The sequence below is a fragment of the Clavelina lepadiformis genome, chromosome 3, assembly GCF_947623445.1.
Source record: "Clavelina lepadiformis chromosome 3, kaClaLepa1.1, whole genome shotgun sequence".
NCBI lineage: Eukaryota > Metazoa > Chordata > Ascidiacea > Aplousobranchia > Clavelinidae > Clavelina > Clavelina lepadiformis.
This window is the reverse complement of record NC_135242.1, coordinates 3,418,112-3,440,608: the sequence shown is the minus strand read 5'-3', so window position 1 is coordinate 3,440,608 and position 22,497 is coordinate 3,418,112. Positions and strand designations below refer to the sequence as shown.

Genomic DNA, 22,497 nt, shown 5'->3' with positions numbered 1-22,497 from the left:
TCAACAACCATTTTCGATAAATTCTTTTTTTTGCACGCGCAAGGTAATTGCATTGTTTGTTTCAGTTAATGTTAATACAGTACAAGCGAAATTTGAGAAAAAGAGCGAAACATCATTCTCGCGTCCCACTTAAAAAATGTTCCACCGTAAGTCGTCAGCAGTTAGAAGAAAAGTAAGAAAACTGTGAATCTAAAATCTTCGTTTTATGGTTTCGGTTATTTCGGAATGAGATTGAGCAAACAAACTATATAGATATGAGATGTCTATGATTGTAAAGGGTTTGGTTAAATGGGTTCATGTCAGTCAGTTGTTGAACTTGCTGTGCTTGTTCTTCTCGAAGGTTCTTTCGACATTCTGCCTTGAATAGATGAGGCCAAGGAAGCCGAACTAAAAATCATGAGAGAGGTATTTCAGGTGGCGCTTAACCGATCAAGTAGTGGTTGTCTGATTTGAATTTAATAAATGGACTTTTCAGCAAATCAACATGAGAAAAAAGTTACCGCTGCTTATAATTTTGTTTATCTTCAGGTTTCACGATCGGCAAAAGATGAAGATCAGTTTCCTTATCGACGACACATCTCTGCATCAGTTCAAGATAGGTTAGATTCTCATTTGTGTTTGGATCCAGGAATCCCTTTGTGTCGTCACTGGGGTCCTCCAAAGTTCGATGGAGGTTTTCATCAAACAAACCTAAATCACGTGATTTGAATCACCAAAACAATTAGGCATGCCGCAGCGAATTTCTCAGCAAACTTAAAATTAGCGGAATTGATTTGCCAATCTAATGACTTCGCAGACAATACAATGTTTCTCAGCAAGAGCTTGTGGGCTTTTTAGTTATGTTTTACAACAGAAAATCGTACGTCGCATGGTGGCGCACGATATACAAATGGATGACGAATGCCAAGCTGTTACATAACAACGACCCACTGAAAAAAAACTCAGATAAACATGATACATACCTCTCTCATAAGCTGTTTCCACTGGCAACCTTATGTTAGCGACGGGATCGATGATTCCTCCGGTTGCGATCTGAGCTTCAAGTAAACGAATCCCGTGATTTTCGACGATTAAACCCTGAAATAAGAACTCGTTTTTTAATTCTGGGAAAAATAAACAAACTAGGAGACATATGAGCAGAATATTATCGTTTCAAAGTCGAATATCGGATCTGCGCTGCGCTGCGCTAAATTGCAATTCTGAAATGGCAAAGCTGAAAGGAATATTGTCTTAGGTCTAGTGTTCGTTCGCTCGAAAGCATTCCATATTACGCCAACTACTTACTTTTTTCATGGCTTGAAACAGCGACAGAACTTCGCCGGTAGGTCGATATTTGTACCCGTGAACAGCTCTTTCTGCTCGGCCAAGCACAGAAGCAAAGTGTCTGTCTAGCAAATTGTTCTCTAACGCTTCATCGACCGACATCTGACGACCGGTCATGGGATCAGCAATGCTCCCGTTGGCGGCTTGAGCTTCTAGCAAACTCATCGCGGTGCCTGTTCAAGACCACATCGATTCACTTTGATACTCATACAGGCCTTATTATCAATCAACCACAACAACCGCACGCAAAGAGAATTGTTTGGTGCGCAAAGAAACGGAAAAATTTTAAAACACACAAATAGCTGGACAATTGTTAGCAAACATATCTCAACTAAAATCAATATTTTGTAATTGAGGGATCTAAGACATTCAGCCACCTCTAGAAATGAGGCCCTTCTTATGGGCCGCTAGAAGAGCTACTTTCTGTCCGTTTCTGTCGTCATAGATCCCAGCGATTGGATACTGGCCAATCAGGTAGGGCCTGAGTTCCTTTTCAACGTCTTCTTGGCTCACCTGGAAGAAATAAACACATCACGTCAAGCAGGCCTAAGGAAACCAGCACAAGCGTTCCTTAGCTAATAACCGTGGCAAAATATTTTGAACATAGCTTTGTAAAATCACCGAAGCGTTTACTGTAAACGTTGACGCGCAAGACGCTAACGTCATACCTCTTCCCGTTCGAGTTCGAGAATCTTCTTCTCTTCAATTAACTTGGCGCGAACCAGTTCCATCAGCTTGACCGTTTTCCTCCACCCAGACTTGAATTTAATCTCATCTCGGGAAGATCCACGTTTGACAGGAGGAGGATCTTGCTCTTGCGTCTGATGCTCGATCGTTTCAACCTCTGGTTCCACTGGAGGTGGAAGTTGTTCATATTTTCCATCATCTTCTTTCTTCACCGTCGCATGGTCCTCTGATGAAATATTAAGCAGTTTAACGCGATTTGAAGTAACAAAATATTCGTTCCGGCCGACTGCGTAATCGGCGGCACCTTTGATGCGATTATTCGTAAGTGTGATGGTAGCTGTGCACATGGTACAGTGGCTTACAAGCATCTTAAATTGAAGAGATAGCAATTACCAGCAAAGGCTCCTTTGATTGTGTGTGGTGTAATTTAGCCCATTCCGCTTTCTGGCAAAATTAGTTTAAACAGGAATCAGAATATTGCGAAAAAAAGTTCACCTTCGTCATCTGAACTAGAACTTGAACTTGAACTCGATGACTCCGAAGAACTCCCCACTGGGCCATCCAGTACTTCCCCTTCGTCGCTACCAGATTTTTTAATTTCTAGAAAAGCTGTGGCGGTGTGAGTGCTTGCAATGGGGGCGAAAACTAAACCCGAGCCCATTACATTGCCAAGATCGGCTTGGACCTAGCAACCAGAAAGCAACAATTGGTTAAACGGTGTTTTATTGCGTCAGTCAGCAAACTAATTATGAACGGATAATGAGTTTTTGTTTTAACTGATTGCGTTCCGAAAACGAAAGCATTGCGGAAATTTTACCGATTTTTCTTCGGTTGTTGCGTCGCCGGTTTGGGTAGATTCGTTGACAAATGTTTTAACCACTATCGGGGTTCTGCTGGTCGAAGTTGAGGCTAGGTGAAGGTAAAAAACTATTTAAAAAACCTCCGATTGAAAACAAGAGACGTATGTTTAAAAATTTCTAAAAGAAACATACACCAAAGAAAAAGTATAAACCGAACGTCTTTAATATACTTCTATTTGTAAATATATACGGTATATATGTCTATTTTTATACTCGTTGTGCTGTTTGCAACATTTTCAAAAACCATAAGGAAACATTAATCTGATTTTTCCTTAATTCAAAGTTTAAAAATATTTTCCGAAACAGTCATCCATTCTTTACCAGTTTCATCAGTGACATCGACGACATTGCTGTATCCCGCCTTCTGCTCATTGTTGGGGAGCGTTGCTGTAATAAAATAACGATGAAAAATCATAACCGCAAGTTTTGTTAATCCCTTTATAACAAAAATATTACTTATGAACGCGAACAACAGAGTAAATATTAGCAAACAGCGCCTCACCACACAAGAAAACAAACACAGAACACATTTCCCAAGAGCACAACCAGAGAGCCTCCATAAACAACAACAAGTACTTCGGTCGACTTACCCCAATTCCAAATACACCTTCCCATGAAAAACAAAGCTATTACATCAAATATGATGGCGATTGTGAACAGATCAAGAAAAAATTCCAGAATACCAGCTCCAAAGGTCATGGACCAAAATAAAGACATTTTTGCTATGATGTTTACCAAAAAACTAAGAGCGACAAGTGTCACGTGATTGCAGTTTGCGTGGCCAACGAAGCGTGAAAACATTACACGTGTGAAGTGTTGAATGTAACTTACAACCTAATCAGAATCTAACATTTCCATCGAAAATTGCGATGAACTTTTCAAATATCTTTGAAATTTAATTGCTTAACTTTCATATAATAAACCTTGTATTATGAAACAAAACCTGTTTCTTTCCTTTTTCTTCACTTGCTTATACAGCTGTTGAATTCTGCTGCTCCCAATTAAAGAGTACAGCATTCGAGATTAAGTGGGATTTCAAGTGGTTTATGGAAAAGGTTGTCATCACACGTTAATTTATCTTTTGTTAAGTAATTAAGGATTAATGACAATAGCATGTCACGGGGGTGTAGCTCACATGGTAGAGCGCGCGCTTAGCATGCGCGAGGTACCGGGATCGATACCCGGCACCTCCAGTTTTTCCTTTATTAGATAAAGCAACCTATTCAAGTTTAGGACTTTTCTTAAGCATGGTCTAATTGTTGGCGGTGTCATTGTTTTGTTACGAAAGCGGTTGACGACAGGGGGGTGTAGCTCACATGGTAGAGCGCGCGCTTAGCATGCGCGAGGTACCGGGATCGATACCCGGCACCTCCAGTTTTGTTTTGCGAACCATTAAAATTGAAACTTTGTCGCCATAGCCTACAGCCTTAAACTGTAGCCTTCTAATTCCGGTATAAGAATCTCTTCTTTTTCGAGTACGTGAAGGCTACATAGTTAATTGAAATCCTCAATCCGTGAGAATATTCCGACTATCGCATCTTTTATTTTATGCCATTAACTGTGGTAGAGAAAATTACTATGCTAATCGTTTTCGTTATAGCACAATAAAGCATGATGCTAATTTTGTCGCTAATCAATACCGTTAGCCTTAATAGCTTTGTTGCTAAATTTGTATTTTTTAAGTTTGATTGGTAAGTAAGCTGTTTCATGGGCACTACGTCATTCGGAAATAAAAATCTGATCCTCTGATCTGAGCAACTTCAGTTGAACTAGGCAGGTACCGGCGGTGTGATTATTTTTGTTACGAAAGCGAATAACGTCACGGGGGTGTAGCTCACATGGTAGAGCGCGCGCTTAGCATGCGCGAGGTACCGGGATCGATACCCGGCACCTCCAGGTTTTCTTTTCATTAGTTAAGGCGACCTTTCCATGAGTAGAACTTTTCTTAAGAGCGAAATGGTGAAAAATTAACTAACGTTACTAAAGATTGAAACGTCACATATTACTATCATTATGCATTGCATTTTGCATATAGAATAAGTATATAATAATGTAGTTAATAGTTATTATTCGAAACGCCTGCAATTAAAATATTTACATCTACTCTGGTTGTGGTGTTTTTGCTTTGAATAAACCTTTTCTCTCGTTTTGCGAGCTTTGTCACGTGAAAGTAGAGGCTTAGCTGCAATGGTTTGTGGGTTGCTGGTTTAATATCGTTCAATAAGAAAATGTTTTAATTAAACCTTTTTGTTTCTCAACTGAGCATCGGGTGCACTTAACCTTAACGCTCCATGAATGCCCATGCTAAATAATTTTATGCAATATAATAAGTTCTGAAAGTCCGCAGCTAATTTTTGCCTGCTAATAACAAGCATCTAAATTCGACCTAAGGTAACTTTGCGGGCCACGCTAACTGCACACTTACGACAATCTCAAAAGGAAGAAAAGCGAAATAGACAACGTCAGTCACTCGCGCCTGTTATAGAGTTTTAACCTTTTGTGCGTGTACGAAAGCCAAGCTCAGGTAGAAGGCTTTTAACTGCAAAACGCTCGTAACCTAAGCAATAAATCATGAAACGTAGGCTGGCGAAACGCCATCCGTAAACAAATACGATCGTCAACCCCAGATCCCTTTCACTGTGACTATTTCGTCATAAAACACACAACGATTTTATGCGAGCACGCCGTGTCAAATGTCCTGTTTTCTTACTCAAATTGTTGCGTTGTACAAATAATCGATCATTATTCGCGCGGTAAATAGCGACTAGAATACTGGATCCTTATTGCCGCCGTGCGCCTTCTGAGGGAAGTTTTTATTCACTCAAGCATATCAACCAATCGACCTAAATTACGTAAAAAGGTAATGTCACCAAACATATATTCCCAACAAGAAAATCGTCTCCTGAAAAAATTTGACACCAACACAAATTGACCAACTTCAAACAAAGACGTTCAAACTAAACCAATGCATGGAGAAAAATTTACAGAGATGTTAGTTTACATTTCAAGGAACAGATCTAGCCGAATCAGAGGTACGCAAAAGTTCAATATGAGACATTACTTTTCTTTGAAAGAAGGTACCATATCACAATCATACTTGGTACTTAACGTTCCCCTGATAACGACGTAATCTTTCCTATCTGACGTAATAAAAATTGTTTGCTAACCGGCCTAATAACTGTTTCGTGCTGCACATTAACTTGTTCAAACTTTCCTACATGCTCAAGCACTACAATGAAGCCAAAAACAACAAGAAGTTTTCATTAAAGTAAAGCTAAATGACTCAGGTTTAACTTCACTGTACGTTTTGCCTGCAAGCAATGCGACTGTACTTGACACATCAACGCGATCCGCTATCGTTGTTATGACGATATAGCTTGAAGCACAAGCCTCGGACAAGATAACCGTAAAACCGCAAGCAATGTGATGTGACAAAACCACTAGACACGTCACAATGCAGCACAACATCCTTTAAAAAAACCAATGATTTAAGTATTGAAAGTAATGACAAGTTCTCTAGAAAACTAAACCGTTCTCACCTTTACTCTTGCAGCGATTATATAGCAGATAAATAGATAGAATGACGAGCATAACCGCCATGGTACAGACTATACTGATGACTACGACCGGCGTTATCGGCTGATCACATTCAATCTGAAGAGCTTCAGCGCGACATAAAAGTATTATCAGCGCCAGCGTGCGGATATAATTATCCATCGTCATGCACGTATATTACAATCGACAACGAATGACTACGATCAATCACTGAGCACCAGGCACAACAACGAAACCTTTTAACTGGGCGGGGGGTTGGACATCACTGGGCTAACCTTAATGCATGTTTGAACTCTTTTTTGTCTCTAACGGGGTGCATTGAACTCAAAACATGTGAAGAATTCTTGGTACGCATGAGTGGACAAGCTTTCATGGGTTAGAATCTGACTACGTTAGCCTTTGAAAGTTTTTACCTTCTCTTTTTCTTCTGGTCAACGGACTAAGCTTGATAATTTTTTGGTTTAGAAGAGAGTGGTTAAGGTCTAAGTTTTGCGCGTTCTGTCAGTAAAATTGGTATAATCGAAATGAATTACTATCCACATTTTGTGCATTTTATAGACATGGCATAACCTGACAGTTTAACCTTCTTTAAACATACGTTGCTTTTGAAAAGATTTTTACCATACACTGTTTGTACTCGCTCAAGCTTCCATAAAATTTTTAACGTATTTCTTTCTTTGCACCATGACGTCCGGTTTGCATGTATTATGACCTCATAACCTGGTAATTCTTGCATGACGTAAAACGTGGCAAAACCCAAGTCAAGGATCTGGGATTTACTTTATTGCGGCATTAAAGCAAGGCAAGACCATTTACGTACACAACTTTTGTTACACCTTGGAAATTACATAATTCATTTAAAATCAATTAATTTGGGCGACAAGTACAATTACGGCTCGGTTTGTCGTCACGACAATATGCTTATGGCGTGTTACAAGGGTTGCTTTGATCCTCCCAGTTGCAAACGTTGCCGTCGTAATACGTGCCAGATGGACATATCGCTGAGTCGACCAGCTGACCCCCACTGCACTGATGGAAGACGTGACAATCGTTAGGGTCGCCGTAATTGCCGTTGGCTTTATCATCACAAGTGAAATCTTCTGCAAACACAAAGAGAGAAAAGTAGCGTAAGTCTTTAAGTTTAAACCATAAGTCGGCAACCCGCGACTCTGGAGCCGTATTCGGCTCTTTCATCTCTGTGCTCTGGCTCTCGCGACTTAGAGCCGACGAGCTCATTTAGGAAAACTTAATGTGAATAAATAGTGGTTTTTTTAGTGTCACGATGTAATAACTCAATGCGTTTGTTTGATTATTTTTCAGAATGCTTTATTCGGACGTGGAAAATCTTATATATATATAAGTACTACCCAGTGATTTTCGTGGGCATAATACGCATGACTGCTTGCCACTCACGTGATCCTAAGTTTGTTTTTGTTCGCGTGTCTTGGATATTGGTCTTTGTTTGGTGACTATGCGAATTGTCATCGTTGTAGTGAGAATTTTGTGAGGGTAACTACTGAACTTTTTAAGTGTAACTGTAAAGCATTAGTTAGAATTATATAAGTAGCGTCAGGTTTTTTGTTTTAAGTAGTCAATTAGGTGTTGTGGCTCAGAGTAGGTTTTAGTTTGGCGGAAACGAGACCAAATGGCTCTTTCAATGCTTAAGGTTGTCGACCCGTGCTTAGTTTAAACGATCAGAAACTTAGTCGTTAAACTTTTAATGCCAACTTATGTATTCCACGTGCAAAGCAAATCACAATCTAACACTCACCACCGGTAGGGGGATTAGTCGGGGGAGGAGCAGTGTTTGGGTCGGTTGGGGCAGCAGTTGGCGGGGCTGTCGTTGTTATCGCCACAGTTGTGGTTATTGGCGATGTGGGACACTCAACGTTGTCAGGCCAATCGCACCTATCATTGACATTGTCCCAAAGCAGACCATTCTACACAAAGTAAATGTAAAAGTGAAGACTAGACCCGAAACAGTTTGGTTTAATTTACCGCAATCTTACCGCACAGCATCCAGAGGTATCGACGCTTCCCACACATCTGTAATAGCACTCGCATCTGTCAGCATTTGGGTAATAGCCGTCAGCTTTACCAACGCAGGTGAATGGACAGTCTTCACCTTGAAAGACAAAAGGTGTAGAGTTATGTAACATAACAAAATGCTAAACCATCAACAAATTTTATGCCACGTTGGCCTATGCGGTGGCGCCAAGGGCAGGTGATTTACAATAGGAAAAGACCTTTCTGAGGCTTTAATCACCAAGAACCTGTGGAACATGTGCACCAAACGATTTCAAGTCTGCTGTTTTGTAACCGCGCAGTGTTTACACAGCACATAGCATTGGCTTACCTACGCACGGGGACGTTGGGGGATTGGTAACAGGTGGGGTGTTGGTGTTGGGTGGCGTGTCTGTTGTTGGGGTCTGACCTCCTGTCAAGTAGTCGTAGATCGACCTAAAAAAGATCTAGATTGTTGATCTTCTCTAAAAAATGCCGATCAACTTTTTACCTGCATGCTGCGCTTTAGAATTAGACTTTGATTTGAGTAGATAAGAACAGATTATAAGTACAATAATTAGAATTAGAAGTCAGGATCTTTATAAGTTCGTATCTTCCTTTCATTTTCACCTTAGCAGAGGATATTTTCCATTGAGATTCATGTTATTAAAATCGTCGTCGTCAAGTGCCCAGACCATAACTCCCGCCAAACCTTTGCTTTTCATAAAATCCATCTGTAAGCGGAAAGTTTAAGATAACAACAAGGTGTTACATACAGACGACTTGTAATTCTTTCGCCCTTTCCCTATTCTAGACATTGTACTTGACATGATGAAACTGTCAGAATTAAAACAAAATGCACGCATAAAAACTTGGATAATTTGGGTATTTACTTTTTTCGTACCTTTCTTTTAAGAGAATCCTTAGTGTCGTAACTTATCCACTGGTCTCCAACAGCCATGGCCGGTGCATTAACATCCTCATTCCAAACCAATGTTCCTTGTGAAATCATTGGATAGATCTGTGTGACGCAAAAAAAGCTTTATATGGTCAATACTAGAAGTAAAAAGCAACCGTTATTGCACGTGGTTGTAGCAAAAAAAACGTTGCTCATGCAGCTGGAAATCCCAAACACCTCGAAATAAGCCAAAAATCCCGCTTCTCTCGTGTATATACCGGCGTCACCAGGCCCTATACCAGTTGCGTTGTAACCATAGTCATTTGCTGCGTCGGCCAAAGTGTACGTCCTTGAATATAAAGTTAGTTTTAAGCAGATCAATAGCAAACACGAACCTTTCATGTTTGCAATTGTCCCGACAAATTCAAAACATAAAGTTAGAGTTTTATGAAAATGTGAAATTCCACCTTCCATAAGTGGCTAGGCCCAAAACCATTTTGTTTGGGTTGCATCCGCCGTCCAGCCAGATCTGAATCGCATCTTCCTGAAAAGAAAATTGTAACGTTACCGGAAAGATAAAATATCGTATACGAACGCTTGTCATAAAACAGTTGCATGCATTGGGCGACCGTTACGCCATGTAGCTAGTCTAACTACAACCAGAGCATAAATGATGGCTTAGCTCTGTATGGCATTAAAGTTGTAGATTAATATGATTGCTTAAATTCTATTTTCACGTACAACGTTGAATTTTTCAGTCTCGGGGGTACCAGTATTTCCTTGGAGAGGAGTATTGTGACCTGTGATATTCTCCCAGGAACCGCCATGGAAATCATACGTCATCACGTGGACAAGATCTAGAAGACTAAAGTTTGGGCAAAAGTAATCAATCAGTAAACGTATTTGTTTTGTATTGTCCGTACTTGCAAAATAGCATGCACTTTACTTGCAGACTTGGCTGATTTCGTAAGCCTTTTCGATCGTCGCATCTCCGGCGGCCACGGCGGCTGTGACCAAAAGTCGGACCCTACCAGTACTTGCTGCTTCTTTTTCAAATTCATCCAAAAGAATCTGCAAAAATAAATGAGTAATATGCAAAAACAAACGATATTTGCGGAAGGTTAGGCTGATGATGATATGCAAGGAACTGGCGATATGTGCGCTGTATAAAATAGAGCTACGTGTATTTATAAAGGTCATGGGGTACGCTATATATAGAGCAGAAAGGTCATATGTCATTTCATTTTACTCGATAAAGAGTGATCAGCTTGTTTGATAATAAACATCGTTGTCGCCATGAGAAGATGACATCCGCCTGGATATTTTAAGTCCATAAAAGCTACACCTGTTGCTTTTTTTAATGTTAGATAAAGGACAGTAACATGACAACGTGTGGAAAAGTGGTCAGATGACACGTGTTGGTAACCAGCTGTCGGCCATTTTTCATGTCACCCTTTACATAATATTTTAATATTTGCTTCTGTCGAGTTATAAACCTTAAGCGATGTGAAGTTTTTTTTATATAATCTAAGCATTATTAAAGATACAGTATGCCAGATGTACATATTTCGTTACCGACAACGTATAATAAAAAAGGCTAAAACCTATGACAATTTTTCAACCTCCAAGAGTTTGGTGAATCTTTGTTTGTCTTCCGGAGGACTTCCTCTTGATCCGGGATACTCCCAATCCACGTCCAGACCATCGAAACCATATTTTCGTAAAAATGTAATCGAAGTTTTGGCGAAATTCTGCGAAATAGAAAAAAAGTGGAAACACTGAGATTCCCATTACAGTCTTTCCTTATAAAACAGTTGTTTTTTTGGACATTTAAGGATGTTATGTTATTCTCAACGCCAGAAAGATACTCATCAAGTAGGCCTATACTACATTACAGCATAAGAACTATATCAGCACTCACATGTCAATTGCTTGACATTTGTCGAAAATATTTTCTAATGTAGCAACCCAAAGTTATCAACCAGCAATAAAGTTACCGATATTATCTATTGAACAGTAGGTTTTCTGATGGAGATTGACTACTTTCGAGCTCAGTTCGAGTGCTACCGAGTAAAAATATTTGAAATTTAATCTTACTCTCATTGTTTGCTCATCGACACAGAGAGCAGTGAATTGTTCTGTTCCAAAATTCCAGCCTCCGACGGCGGCTGTAACCACGAGATCTGGATTCGCTTGCTTTTTAGCAAGAAGCTGAGCAATCAATTGTTCACCATTCCACTCTCGAAGTTTCAACTGTTCGAGAAAAGGGAAAAAATATTGATGATAGCATTCAAAATAAAGATTTTACCGTTTTTTTAGGTCTATATATAAGGAAAGATAGAACTTAAACCAACCACTAAATTAAACATAATGATTTGATTTGATTTAAAAATTATTATCAAATAAATTAAGTCAAGCTGTGAAAACTGTAAAGCAAACAACTTGTAAAAACTCAACAGCAATTAGGTTAAAAGTGTATGCTATATATTCCTGAAAAGTTTATCATATACTCCAAATAAATGCTAAACATAAATCAGCTACGCGTTATCAGTTATTGATAAATATGACAACATAGCTTGCCTCGTTATTAGTTCCAATTTCAATGAAAGCGTAGGGAATGTGGGTACAGAGAAATGGGTCGACGTCCGTCATGGAAAACTTCCCTGTCCCTGGTCTGTATTGAGACCAGTTGGATACATAGCACACTCGCTTGTAATTATCTGCACTTGCTCGCGGTTCTGTTGAAAATAAATTGAATTTTCAATAAATCCAAAATCTTTATTTTAATGCAAATGCAATTAATTTGTACCTTGATTTATTTTTTATTTTCAAACTCTTTATAAACGCAAAAAATCGAATGTTAAAAATAGAATGCTCCGTTTTAGCATATCATAGTTTTTTACAAACTGAATTTTGTTTAATGCGTAAGTTTCATACAAAATCATAGCTTTACAAAATAATATCATAATCAATAACTTTATTAAACTATCCTTTAACTGATTACTTCCTGCTGGCAGGGCCAAGCCGACAGCGGCCAAAGAGAGAAGAAACGTGAGCAACTTCATCTGAATAAGTTCTTGTCAAGATTAACCAGCTGTAAAATAAAAACAAAGGCAATTACATCATATAAACGATGTCTTGCAACATGGAATTTGCTTCAGTATAAAAAGCCTGTACACTTATATACACCTATATAGTCTACAGACTACAGAGTATAGTCTTGTCTGTACCCTCCTGTCTCGTCAAAACATAAACTGATAAGCTGCGACTTTTGGTTATAGACGCGATGTTATAACTTTATGAAGTTTCATTCGATCGTGTAATACATTTATACAAATACAGTTTGGTCCATGTTGGAATGGGCCGTGTGAATGTTACATCTGTGCCTTTTGTAAATAAGCTTCTATTTTTATTTCATGAAATATTTTCGTTTTATTAAGTAGCTATTTTGGAATGAGTTTGCTAAAAAAAGATAATGCTGTATACATACCGATAAATGTAGACAGTATGTCTTATTTATTGACAAACATTTCGACACCAATGCTAAATATTTTAAAGGTACAAAGAGGATTGCGTAGCTGTATTATCGGAATTAAGTGTTATTTTTGAACTGTATTATATAATTTTTAAACGTAAACTGCACATAGCATTTTTTTATATAGGGTTATGAAGAAATATAAAAGCTCAAAATCTTGCAAGCCCAAACCTTTGACGTCATAATAAAACAAACACAGAAACTGATTTGCGTGGGCAGTGGTTTAATGTAATGAGCGTTTGAAGCTCCTATAGAGGATTTTCCAATGAAAGCTTGCTTATACAAATTACAAACAAGATCATAAATCATGCCATACACATAATTTAAATTCCGCTATGAGTTTGTCTAAACTTTAATAAAGTCTTTACTCTTTAGTTATGCTATGCCTCTAATGACTTGGCACTAAAAGTCAACTTTTGCAAACACTTGACTTGACTCGAGTCCCTTTTTAAGAAACTACGTAAACAAATAATTTGACTTGACTCGAGTCAGTTCTGATTGATTATGTTTCAGAAGTAAATGAATTAAAAAAAACTTTTCTTTCTTTCGTTCAAACATAAGCGCAACTCAAAATGAAGTTTGTTTGCCTACGAACGCTTTCAGCAAAACGAAGCAAATTTTGACTTTCTTCAAAATTTTGTTGTTGACAGGAAAGGTATTTTTGCTTTCTGTATTGTTTGGCCAAAGATATCAACTAAAATCCTGACTTGACTTGAATCTTATTTGTCAAACGACTCGATTTAACTCAAATCATTTTTTTGCAAAGATCTAACTTGCAACACAAGTTTGATGTTTTGGTAGCGCTTAGGATTCTCAGTATATGTTTTTGTATCTGTTTTAAATATGCTGCATTACTGCAAATATGATAGAGCACATGCTCGAAAATCATCGAATTTTATTAATAATACGTGTTTGCGTTCCCTTGCGTTGAGTGTAATCTCATGATAGCCTACTTGGCATTTTATAAGCGAATAATTGTTCACTGGTCGATTCACAATCTTGAGGGAGGACAAAAACGTCCGCCGGTACGACTTCCAGCAAATCAACCCTTACTTATATCGGCAAATGATCTTCCGTTTACATTGAACAGGAGCAAGTGTCTTTAATGCCATTAATATATATACGCTTAATTTACGATTATTTTAACTTTGCTTTCTAAACCAATTGCAGTGATCGAAACTTTGTGAAACGCATTTTGAAAATTTCAGTCAATAACAATCTAATCTGCCAACGTGTCAACCGATTTCTTACTTTATATGGCTTCTCCCGACGCCACTTTACGTTCATGCATGAACGCCATCGTTATATACTGATCGGTCAACAATCTTTTACCGTTTTTTTCACATTTTTTCTGTTGCTACTAGTTTGAAGAAGCATTCAGTGTTATGAGGTATGTCTTTAATGTCTTGTAAATCATTTTTATACTGTTAACCTTACAGCAGGTACACAAGATCTTTTGCCTGTCAGTAAACCGTTGTCATAATCGTTATTACGTCATCGTGTAACTGGATGTGAATCACGTGAGAATTAAGCCTAAGCGAGTGTCACTTGACAAGCACTGTATACCTATCACTCGACACATTAACTGAAAACGCAAAGAAGCGTTTGCAGTAGCAAGATAACTCTCTATTTGCTGATGCCAGCATATACCCGTGCACAGCACTCTTATTGTCTGTGACGAATTTAACCAATTTCCGTACAGAAATCTCGTATTATTCCGTTTTTAACGCTGTTAAACCATGGTCTCCTTCCTAAACAACTAATGTTTATTCAATTCGGGTTATAAGTTTAATTACGACTGTATCTTTTAATATCCATTAATAAGGCATTGTGCGCTTATTGCGGGTTACAAGGGTTGTTCGGATCTTCCCAGTTGCAAATGTTGCCGTCGTAATACGTGCCACCGGCGCATTGCTTTTCGATAACTCGGCCACCTGAGCATTGGTAGAAAACGTGGCAGTCGTCTGGATCCGCGTAATTTCCGTCGGCTTTATCGGTACAAGTGAAATCTTCTGCGAATCAAACACAATTAACGCAAAAGCTTTAGTTTCTAGCTGCCCTGCTTGGGCAGCTGGGTTTGAGTCAAAATCTAACACTCACCACCAGAAGGAGGGGTATTTGTGGGAGGTGCAGTGTTCGGGTCGGTTGGGGCTGCTGTGTTTGGGTCGGTTGGGGCAACAGTAGCTTGGGTTGTTGTTGCTGTCGAGGTTGGGTTGATGTCGTTAGTGCAGTCTACGTTGTAATCCCAATCGCAACCACTCAGTTGGTCATTCCAGAGGAGGCCGTTCTGTGCACAATCAACGTAAAAGTGACCACAAGTCAACGGAGCGTAATGTCCAAATGAGAAAGACTTACCGCACAGCATTTATGCGTGTCGACGTGGTTGAGACATTGGTAATAGCATTCACATCTCTCAGGATCTGGGTAAAAGCCATCAGGTTTTCCGGCGCAAGGCACACAATTGCTTCCTTCAAAATAAACGGCGAAATTTCGCAAAATTATAACAGAACAAGCGGATGAAAAACCATTAACCAATTCACGGCACTTTTTCTACGGCTGTTTAAGGTCGGAATAATCCAACCATAAGAGGTAGCACAGATTAAACACTTTCGATAATGTGTGTAAATCCTATATGTTAACATAACTCTGAGAGTTTGTCTTAGGTTTGGTGACGGGTTAGCACAGAGGCTCACAAAAATTATCAAACTTTTAAGTGAAACCTCGTATTAGATGCTTTTGGTGTTATTTGCCCTTTCTCTCTTGTCAACTTAAAGCCAATGAATTCTTAAATAATCAAAATAAGAACATTTTTGTCAACAAATGGTTTTTCAGAGGCCGCCTAAAGTTGGTGCAATCATTGTAGCTCTCCTTTAAGCGAGCCTTAGGTTCAGCCTCCCAATAAGCATAAATTGTTTTAACTCAAAGTTACGATTCATTCACCTTCGCACGGCGGGTTCGTTGGGGCAGTAGTGACCGGCGGGGTATTGGTATTGCCCGGGTCTTGGGTCGTTTTTGTGGTGAATGTGGGAGTTGTTTCACCCGGCTGTGTGGGGTACCAGCAGATAACCTCCTGCGGAGGGTCGGTTGCGCCGGGGTTTGGCCACCAAGTGACCGCGGCTGTTGTGGGAGAAACAAAGCACCCTGGACTATATTCTCCGGTAAGTTCGTGATAAATTGACCTAGTGATAGATCCAAGTTGTATTTAAAAACACGAAGATTTTTTTAAGCAAGTTATAGCTTGATACTTTTCCCGCCTTTTTGCCTTTCGAACCTGAGCAGAGGATATCGTTGGCCGGTGAACTTGCCATTGAAGTCATCGTTGTCGAGTGCCCAAACCATAATTCCTCCTAAACCCTTGCTTCTCATAAAGTTAATCTGAGATTAAAGAAGTTATCATAAGACAATCTTACTCCATTCTTTTCCTTTCTCTAAACTCTATTAAACTTTGAAATCATACACGCTTCACAATAAATTGCTATAATTACACAAGAAAGTAAGATTTTAAGCGAACAAAAATCCTACCTTCGTTTTGTGAGAACTCTCGTCATCGTAACTTATCCACTGGTCCCCAACAACTATAGCTGGTGCGTTAACGTCATCATTCCAAACCAATGTTCCTTTTGAAATCATCGAATATATCTAGTTTATGACATGTTAAAATATTACTGGAGTTTTCTTTGCCGTAAAAAAGCTTTCACAGTTACTGAAGATGATTTTGAGTTATAGCTATCTTTAACTGTTCAATCGCAACAACCTCATAATAAGCCAAAAATCCCGCTTCTCTCGTGTATGTACCGGCGTCACCAGGCCCTGTACCAGTAGCATTGTAACCATAGTCATTTGCTGCGTCGGCCAAAGTGTACGTCCTTGGAAATAAAATTAATTTATACCCACAAACAACAAAATTATTCTGCTTTTCGTGTTTGCTTCAACTGATTTTGTTACAAGTCAAAGTTCTTTTCCATTTTTCGTCTCACCTTCCGTAAGTGGCCAGACCCAAGACTAATTTTTTAGGGTTGCATCCGCCGTCCAGCCAGATATCAATCGCATCTTCCTGCAAAAAAATTGCATCGGTATAGAAATAAGATCAAACAACCTACCTCAAAATTGCAGTAAAATTGTAATAAAGTGATCAGGTTAAAGTTTCTTTTTACATACAACGTTAAAGTGGGCAGTCGACGGGGGGCCAGTGTTGCCACGAAGAGGAGTATTGTGACCGGTGAGATCTTCCCACGATCCGCCATGGAAATCGTAAGTCATGACGTGGACAAGATCAAGAATGCTAACACGCAACAATTAGCATATAGCATGATGGACAATCGGCAATTAGCAATAACAATTACCAGTAGCATAGTAAAAGCTAATCATAGATCGTCATCTGCATAATGCACCATACATTTACTCACTTGCAGATGTTTTCAATTTCGTAAGCTGACTCGATTGTTGCATCGCCCGCGGCTACAGCGGAGGTGAGAATAAGCCTGGCCTCGCCAGGAGTACTTGCCACTTCCTCTACAAATTCTTCCATCAGAATCTGTAAAGATAGCAAAAAATTTACCGGCTTTGAGGAAAGTATTTTTTCAGGAAGCGCCTCTGGTATAAGGTCCGGGAATCTGTAAAATGTGTGCATCTTACGTGCATTAAGCTAAATAAACGCTTTGGTTTTTGTCCAGGTTATACTAAGCCATTCGTTTACCATTTCATCATACAAAAAAGTCTCAATAGAAAAGATGGCCGTCGTGAGAAGACAACAGCAGCACTAACAAGACAGATCTCGTGCAGCTGTTTCTTCCGTACAAAAATAGAAGTATTGCTTACAGTGTTAGAGGTTAAATCAACAAAAGCATGAACACTTTGAGCAATCCTAGTGGCAAACGAAACACTGTAATATGACCTCATGTTGAAAACTACGCCCAAGAATTATATTTATAACCAGTATAAAAATAGGTGCTGTGTCTGTTTATAGATTGTGTAATTTATTATAATTTTTGTTTGATTAATTTTTGGCAGCTCCAAGAAGAAATAGAAAAGTTAAACAAAAGAACATCAAAATTATTGATATACCAAAGACCGAGAAGAAAAGATTTTAGGGCATCGCCAAATCAAATGATGCAGTTGTGTCCTACCAAAATCCGTTAATTATAAGCATAATGGCTAAATATATGATAAAAAGATGTGATAAAAAAGATATGATAAAAAGATAATAATAAAAAGCTATAAAGATGGTATTTTGTCTACCTCCAGGAGTCTGGTAAATCTTTGTTTGTCTTCCGGAGGACTTCCTCTTGATCCGGGATACTCCCAATCCATGTCCAGACCATCGAAACCATATTTTCGTAAGAATGTTACGGACGTCGTGGCAAAATGCTGTGAAAGAGCAAAAATCGAGCAGGTGAAATCTACACACCGCGTCAGCCGTACAGAGCTGGTGGCTGTGCATGGCTATGCTAGATTCCTACAGGATATGATTGCATTGAATTTCGATGTAGGTTTAGTGTGTTATGCCCCACCTTCCTAGCGTAAGTTGCCCTTGTTGGAAAATATCATTACGTAATGTATTCTAGGGCTAGGACATGAACAAATTTTATATGTGTTAGCCCGATGGTTAGCTGCCATAGTCGCTAATTGTCCTGTCACATTGTTAATCATAGGCCAAACTGCTGTTTATTATTAATTAATGTGATGAAAAGGGTTGTATTAGCAACTTATCAGAAAAACCAAGTATTCAAGCATTGAAATGATTTACAGAGCAGCATATTTCCATGAATCAACAAATGAAGATGATAAGTGAGTCTCATGAGTCAATAAATTACCAGATGAAATTTGCTCCAAATTCTCTCCTACATGAACGTTTTTGGCTAATGGCTAACAAAATCTTTAGTCGCTAAGAACTCTCTTCTAAGAACGCCTTTAGCCACCAATATAATCGGTCTAATTCCAGCCCTAATATATTCAGGGTGTATAGGCCAATAGTGGGATTGAAACCAAAAGTTCTTTCGGAAGCAAAGTTCAAGAGCAACAACCATCAAATGTATGTAAAAATTAGTCATCTAGTAATTCGATTGTAAAACTCCGAAAACAGGTTTCCTCCAATCGGCTGCATCCCACCACTTTTTAAAAAATTCTACCACCGTTTGTAAAATCAACAATCTTACTCTCATCGTTGGTTCATCAACGCAAACTGCGGTAAATCTTTCGGTTCCGAAATTCCAGCCTCCGACAGCTGCGGTGATCAGAAGATCAGGGTTCGCTTGCTTCCAAGCAAGAAGCTGGGGAATAAGTTGGTCGTCATTCCATTCTCGAAGTTTTAGCTGCGTAAAAAATTGAAAATTGTTTACGATAAATACCCTGCTGGTTCTATCACTTTACTTGGAGACCTGTAATGGAAGTAAAATGGAACTATCTATATTTATAGGCTGGGTGCAAGTAAATGATTACTTTGGTGAAAATATGCATTATGAAACAGTTGGGTGTTTGCCATTGGTAGACTTATAGTATTAGGATCTTTATTTTCGAACTGAGCAATGTATTTGCACAACTTAGATCGAGCGATGACTCCCAACGATCAAGCTCCAGTTACCGAGCTAGCTTTTGCGCAAGTTCTGATTGACACACACTTTTTATTTGTTTGATTCTTTTTATAGTACTGTCCGAATTCAGAACTGTTTATTTGAACTATAATAAACATTAGCCAGCGTCATAAATGCCTGGCCAAAGTGTATTACAACTGTAGCGCGACTATTTAGGTATTAAACACGGATGCTTTATTACGAATCCATGGTGCTCAAACCACTTGGCTACACGGTAGCCACCATTTTTACATGCCAAGTAAATTTAAAATACAAACAACGCTTTCCGATTTCGGTGTTGCTATGCATGGGATATTAAATGATAATAAATCATTTCTTTCAATTAGGCGTACACATTATTATCAGTGAGAGGCTGTAGCTCACCTCGTTATTTGTTCCAATTTCAATGAAAGAGTAGGCGATGTGAGTGCAGAGGAATGGATCAACGTCCGTCATCGTATATTTTCCATCGCCCGGCCTATACTGCGACCAGTTGGAGACATAGCACACCCGTTGGTATTCATCAGCAGTGTCACGCTTTTCGCGTGGCAGTCCTGAAGGTTATACAAAAGTTGTCATTATTTATATGCGAAATATTTATTTTTCTTTGGAATTAGAGAAATATTGTGAAATAAATGTACTGAAGAAATTTTCGGCAAAAGAATGTTTTTTTTAGTATTTTATTCTTTTACAGTAACTTCCGGTTTTTGCAAGACAACACCAGGAAAAGATTAAAAAGTACAAGTTATATCTAAATTGATTGTGCAGAATCAGAGTGAAATAAAAACGAAAACGAATGTCAATTTTGTATCATCGGTATCAAACCTTTTATGTAAAAAATTACAACTTTCTTCATATGCCAATATATGCTAATTTGTGTAAAATATATTTACGATAAATTTTTGATTCTTTTTGATGTTTTTTTGTCATATTTCTATATTTCAAATCACGACAACTTACCACCTGCTGGCAAAGCCAAGCCGACAGCGGCAAAAGAGAAAAGAAGTATTAGAAACTTCATCTAAATAAGTTTCTTTTTTCAAAATTATATCCAACTGTAAAATTAAAAAAAATTAAATGCACAAATTTAAAAAGTAATTCTTAAATTTATGTTTTTAATTTAGTGAAAATCCTAAAATTTGTGGCTGATTTACAACTATTTCGTAAGCATCAATTTTAATTTACAGCCCTCACTCCTCAAAAGATAAATCTTTCTGGAATTCGCAGCAATACAGACTCGTCGTTATAACCTTCTATGTCAGCATCTGACCATACAATAAACAAGTAAGTGGGCGTATAGTTTTGTCAATATTAGTATGCGGTCTTGGGAACATGTCACCTGCGACCTTTGCAAATTACTTTCTGTTTCAGGGATTTGCCGTAACACACCCTTGACTTAATAAGGTAACAGTTCTTAGAATTCAGATAATGAATTTTCAATGTTATTAATATTCTACTGGATCGATGAATATTGTTTGTTCTTTATTTGTTGACCTTGTATTGGCCCCAACGCTTAAAACTAACTCATGATGCTATTTTGGATGAAAACACCAGCGCAGTACATTGCCTTGCAGACCTTGCATCTAAGCGAAAGCTATTGCAATGTTGGAAATATCAAAAAATCTTATTTTTAGTAAACGCAGCTAACATTAGGCTACCGGCATTTCCGCTTAGAAAAAACTCACCTGTAATTTCAACTTCGTTACGACAAAGAAGATTAAAGATTACTCAAAGATTACTTTGCAGTTAAAATATCTTCTGTTCTTCGGTGTACAATGTTTTGCAACACAATTCAACATAAGTGAAACACGAATAAAGTTTCCGACAACTATGAGGCGTTTATATAAGTTGTCGACGTTTTCTCTTGGACAAATGGTTCCAAACAAAACGATAAATTATGCCATGCACATGCCGACGGTAATATTTTGGTCAACAAAGACAGCGAACGAAATATTGGCCCCGTAAATAACTATCCCCTCTACGGCACTGCGCCACAGTTACTATAGCAACCGACATGAAGGCATTTCAAAACAAACCAGACCTAAAGATTTACGAGATACACACGACCGCTTGTTTGAATATTCGAAGTAGACAGGTAACGTTTTAAACCGCGACATGACGTGTGTTAAGGTTCGATTAGACCCGACATCAAATATATAATACTGCTGAAATTATGTCGGACGATTCCTCCAAGCCGACAGCACCTGACAACAACATGCCATACTTGCCAATGACAAGTTGTCAATAAATTTGATGTTGAAACGTTGTCGATATCGGTCAGCAAAAGTTTACTTGCTATGTTTGATCACCTGAAAACAATGGACAAGTGACGGTAACTTGTTGACCATTGTTGCTTTGATGTTGCTTTGATGCTGCGGAAGCTGAAAGGCAACCTTCTTCAAAACATGTCCATAATTTCGGTTACGAATGACGTTTGTTCTGTTCTGATTTAAGTGAGACATCTGTGGTAGCCATAAATTTGGCAATGAAAAGAACAGACTCGAAATCAAAAACAATTAAAGATTCTTGGAATTGCGTTAAAACTGTTTTCAGTATAAGTTATAGGCAGACGATATGTATGGTATTTTTATTTAAGAATCTTTGTTACTTAGCCTAATTAAACAAACTTAGCTAAATTTGATCAAAACAAAACAAATGTTTTGTAAACAATGAACATTTATTAAGAAATAACCTTGATTAGGAAAAAGAAATAAATTACGCAGTAGGATTTGTTTCTCTGCGCACCACCCATGCTACATATATTTGCGTTGATAAGGCTGCTTCGCCATTTAGCATCACTAAACAAACAAAGCATGCTAGTTACTTTTCTGTCATATCAAAAGACGTTCGCTGTTATACCATAAATAAGAAATTAGCAATATTACCGGCGATAAAACATTACAAAATACAAAAAGGTTTCACATAAAGAGCTGTCTTCAAGTAACTAGCCTGCATAAGCCCACAAATTATTCTCAATGAATCATCACCATAGTCAATAATGATGAACAGCATTATGGCGTTATAGGTATAAAAAATTTTACTAAAGCAACCACGAAGCTTAGCCTA

General features: G+C 38.4%; 3 protein-coding genes and 3 non-coding genes across 8 annotated transcripts; 3 read left to right on the top strand and 3 right to left on the bottom strand.

The window, feature by feature from the left end:
* Positions 1-8: 8 nt before the first annotated feature.
* LOC143449392 (uncharacterized) lies at positions 9-6,580 on the bottom strand. 2 transcript variants are annotated; one of them, XM_076949573.1, is made up of 10 exons: positions 6,410-6,580; positions 3,192-3,257; positions 2,828-2,919; positions 2,506-2,695; positions 1,992-2,236; positions 1,701-1,836; positions 1,285-1,496; positions 963-1,077; positions 501-690; positions 9-387 (listed from the first exon to the last, which is right to left on the bottom strand). In XM_076949573.1, the coding sequence occupies exons 1-10, from the start codon at positions 6,468-6,470 to the stop codon at positions 300-302; spliced, it is 1,395 nt and encodes a 464-aa protein (XP_076805688.1). In that variant the 5' UTR covers positions 6,471-6,580; the 3' UTR covers positions 9-299. The 2 variants fall into 2 exon arrangements, with proteins under 2 accessions (XP_076805688.1, XP_076805687.1); XM_076949572.1 differs by lacking the exon at positions 6,410-6,580 and adding an exon at positions 3,461-6,170.
* Trnaa-agc (transfer RNA alanine (anticodon AGC)) lies at positions 3,991-4,063 on the top strand. The gene has a single exon. It is a non-coding gene; the product is annotated as a tRNA-Ala (tRNA).
* Trnaa-agc (transfer RNA alanine (anticodon AGC)) lies at positions 4,172-4,244 on the top strand. Its single transcript has one exon. It is a non-coding gene; the product is annotated as a tRNA-Ala (tRNA).
* On the top strand, positions 4,694-4,766 carry Trnaa-agc (transfer RNA alanine (anticodon AGC)). The gene has a single exon. It is a non-coding gene; the product is annotated as a tRNA-Ala (tRNA).
* Positions 6,581-7,186: 606 nt separating the features above from the next.
* On the bottom strand, positions 7,187-12,479 carry LOC143450196 (chitinase-3-like protein 1). Its single transcript, XM_076950644.1, has 14 exons — positions 12,332-12,479; positions 11,908-12,065; positions 11,425-11,580; positions 10,950-11,078; positions 10,274-10,398; positions 10,069-10,192; positions 9,795-9,871; positions 9,565-9,676; positions 9,334-9,450; positions 9,060-9,163; positions 8,782-8,885; positions 8,435-8,550; positions 8,197-8,365; positions 7,187-7,525 (listed from the first exon to the last, which is right to left on the bottom strand). Exons 1-14 carry the CDS (start codon positions 12,390-12,392, stop codon positions 7,347-7,349), a joined length of 1,731 nt encoding a protein of 576 aa, XP_076806759.1. The 5' UTR covers positions 12,393-12,479; the 3' UTR covers positions 7,187-7,346.
* Positions 12,480-14,607: 2,128 nt separating this feature from the next.
* LOC143450195 (chitinase-3-like protein 1) lies at positions 14,608-21,269 on the bottom strand. 2 transcript variants are annotated; one of them, XM_076950643.1, is made up of 15 exons: positions 21,117-21,269; positions 20,392-20,486; positions 19,816-19,985; positions 19,018-19,173; positions 18,101-18,229; positions 17,269-17,396; positions 17,021-17,144; positions 16,840-16,916; positions 16,617-16,728; positions 16,385-16,501; positions 16,134-16,237; positions 15,803-16,041; positions 15,218-15,330; positions 14,963-15,149; positions 14,608-14,871 (listed from the first exon to the last, which is right to left on the bottom strand). In XM_076950643.1, the coding sequence occupies exons 2-15, from the start codon at positions 20,450-20,452 to the stop codon at positions 14,699-14,701; spliced, it is 1,890 nt and encodes a 629-aa protein (XP_076806758.1). In that variant the 5' UTR covers positions 20,453-20,486; positions 21,117-21,269; the 3' UTR covers positions 14,608-14,698. The 2 variants fall into 2 exon arrangements, with proteins under 2 accessions (XP_076806758.1, XP_076806757.1); XM_076950642.1 differs by having other exon boundaries at positions 14,608-14,874; positions 21,117-21,268.
* Positions 21,270-22,497: the final 1,228 nt, after the last annotated feature.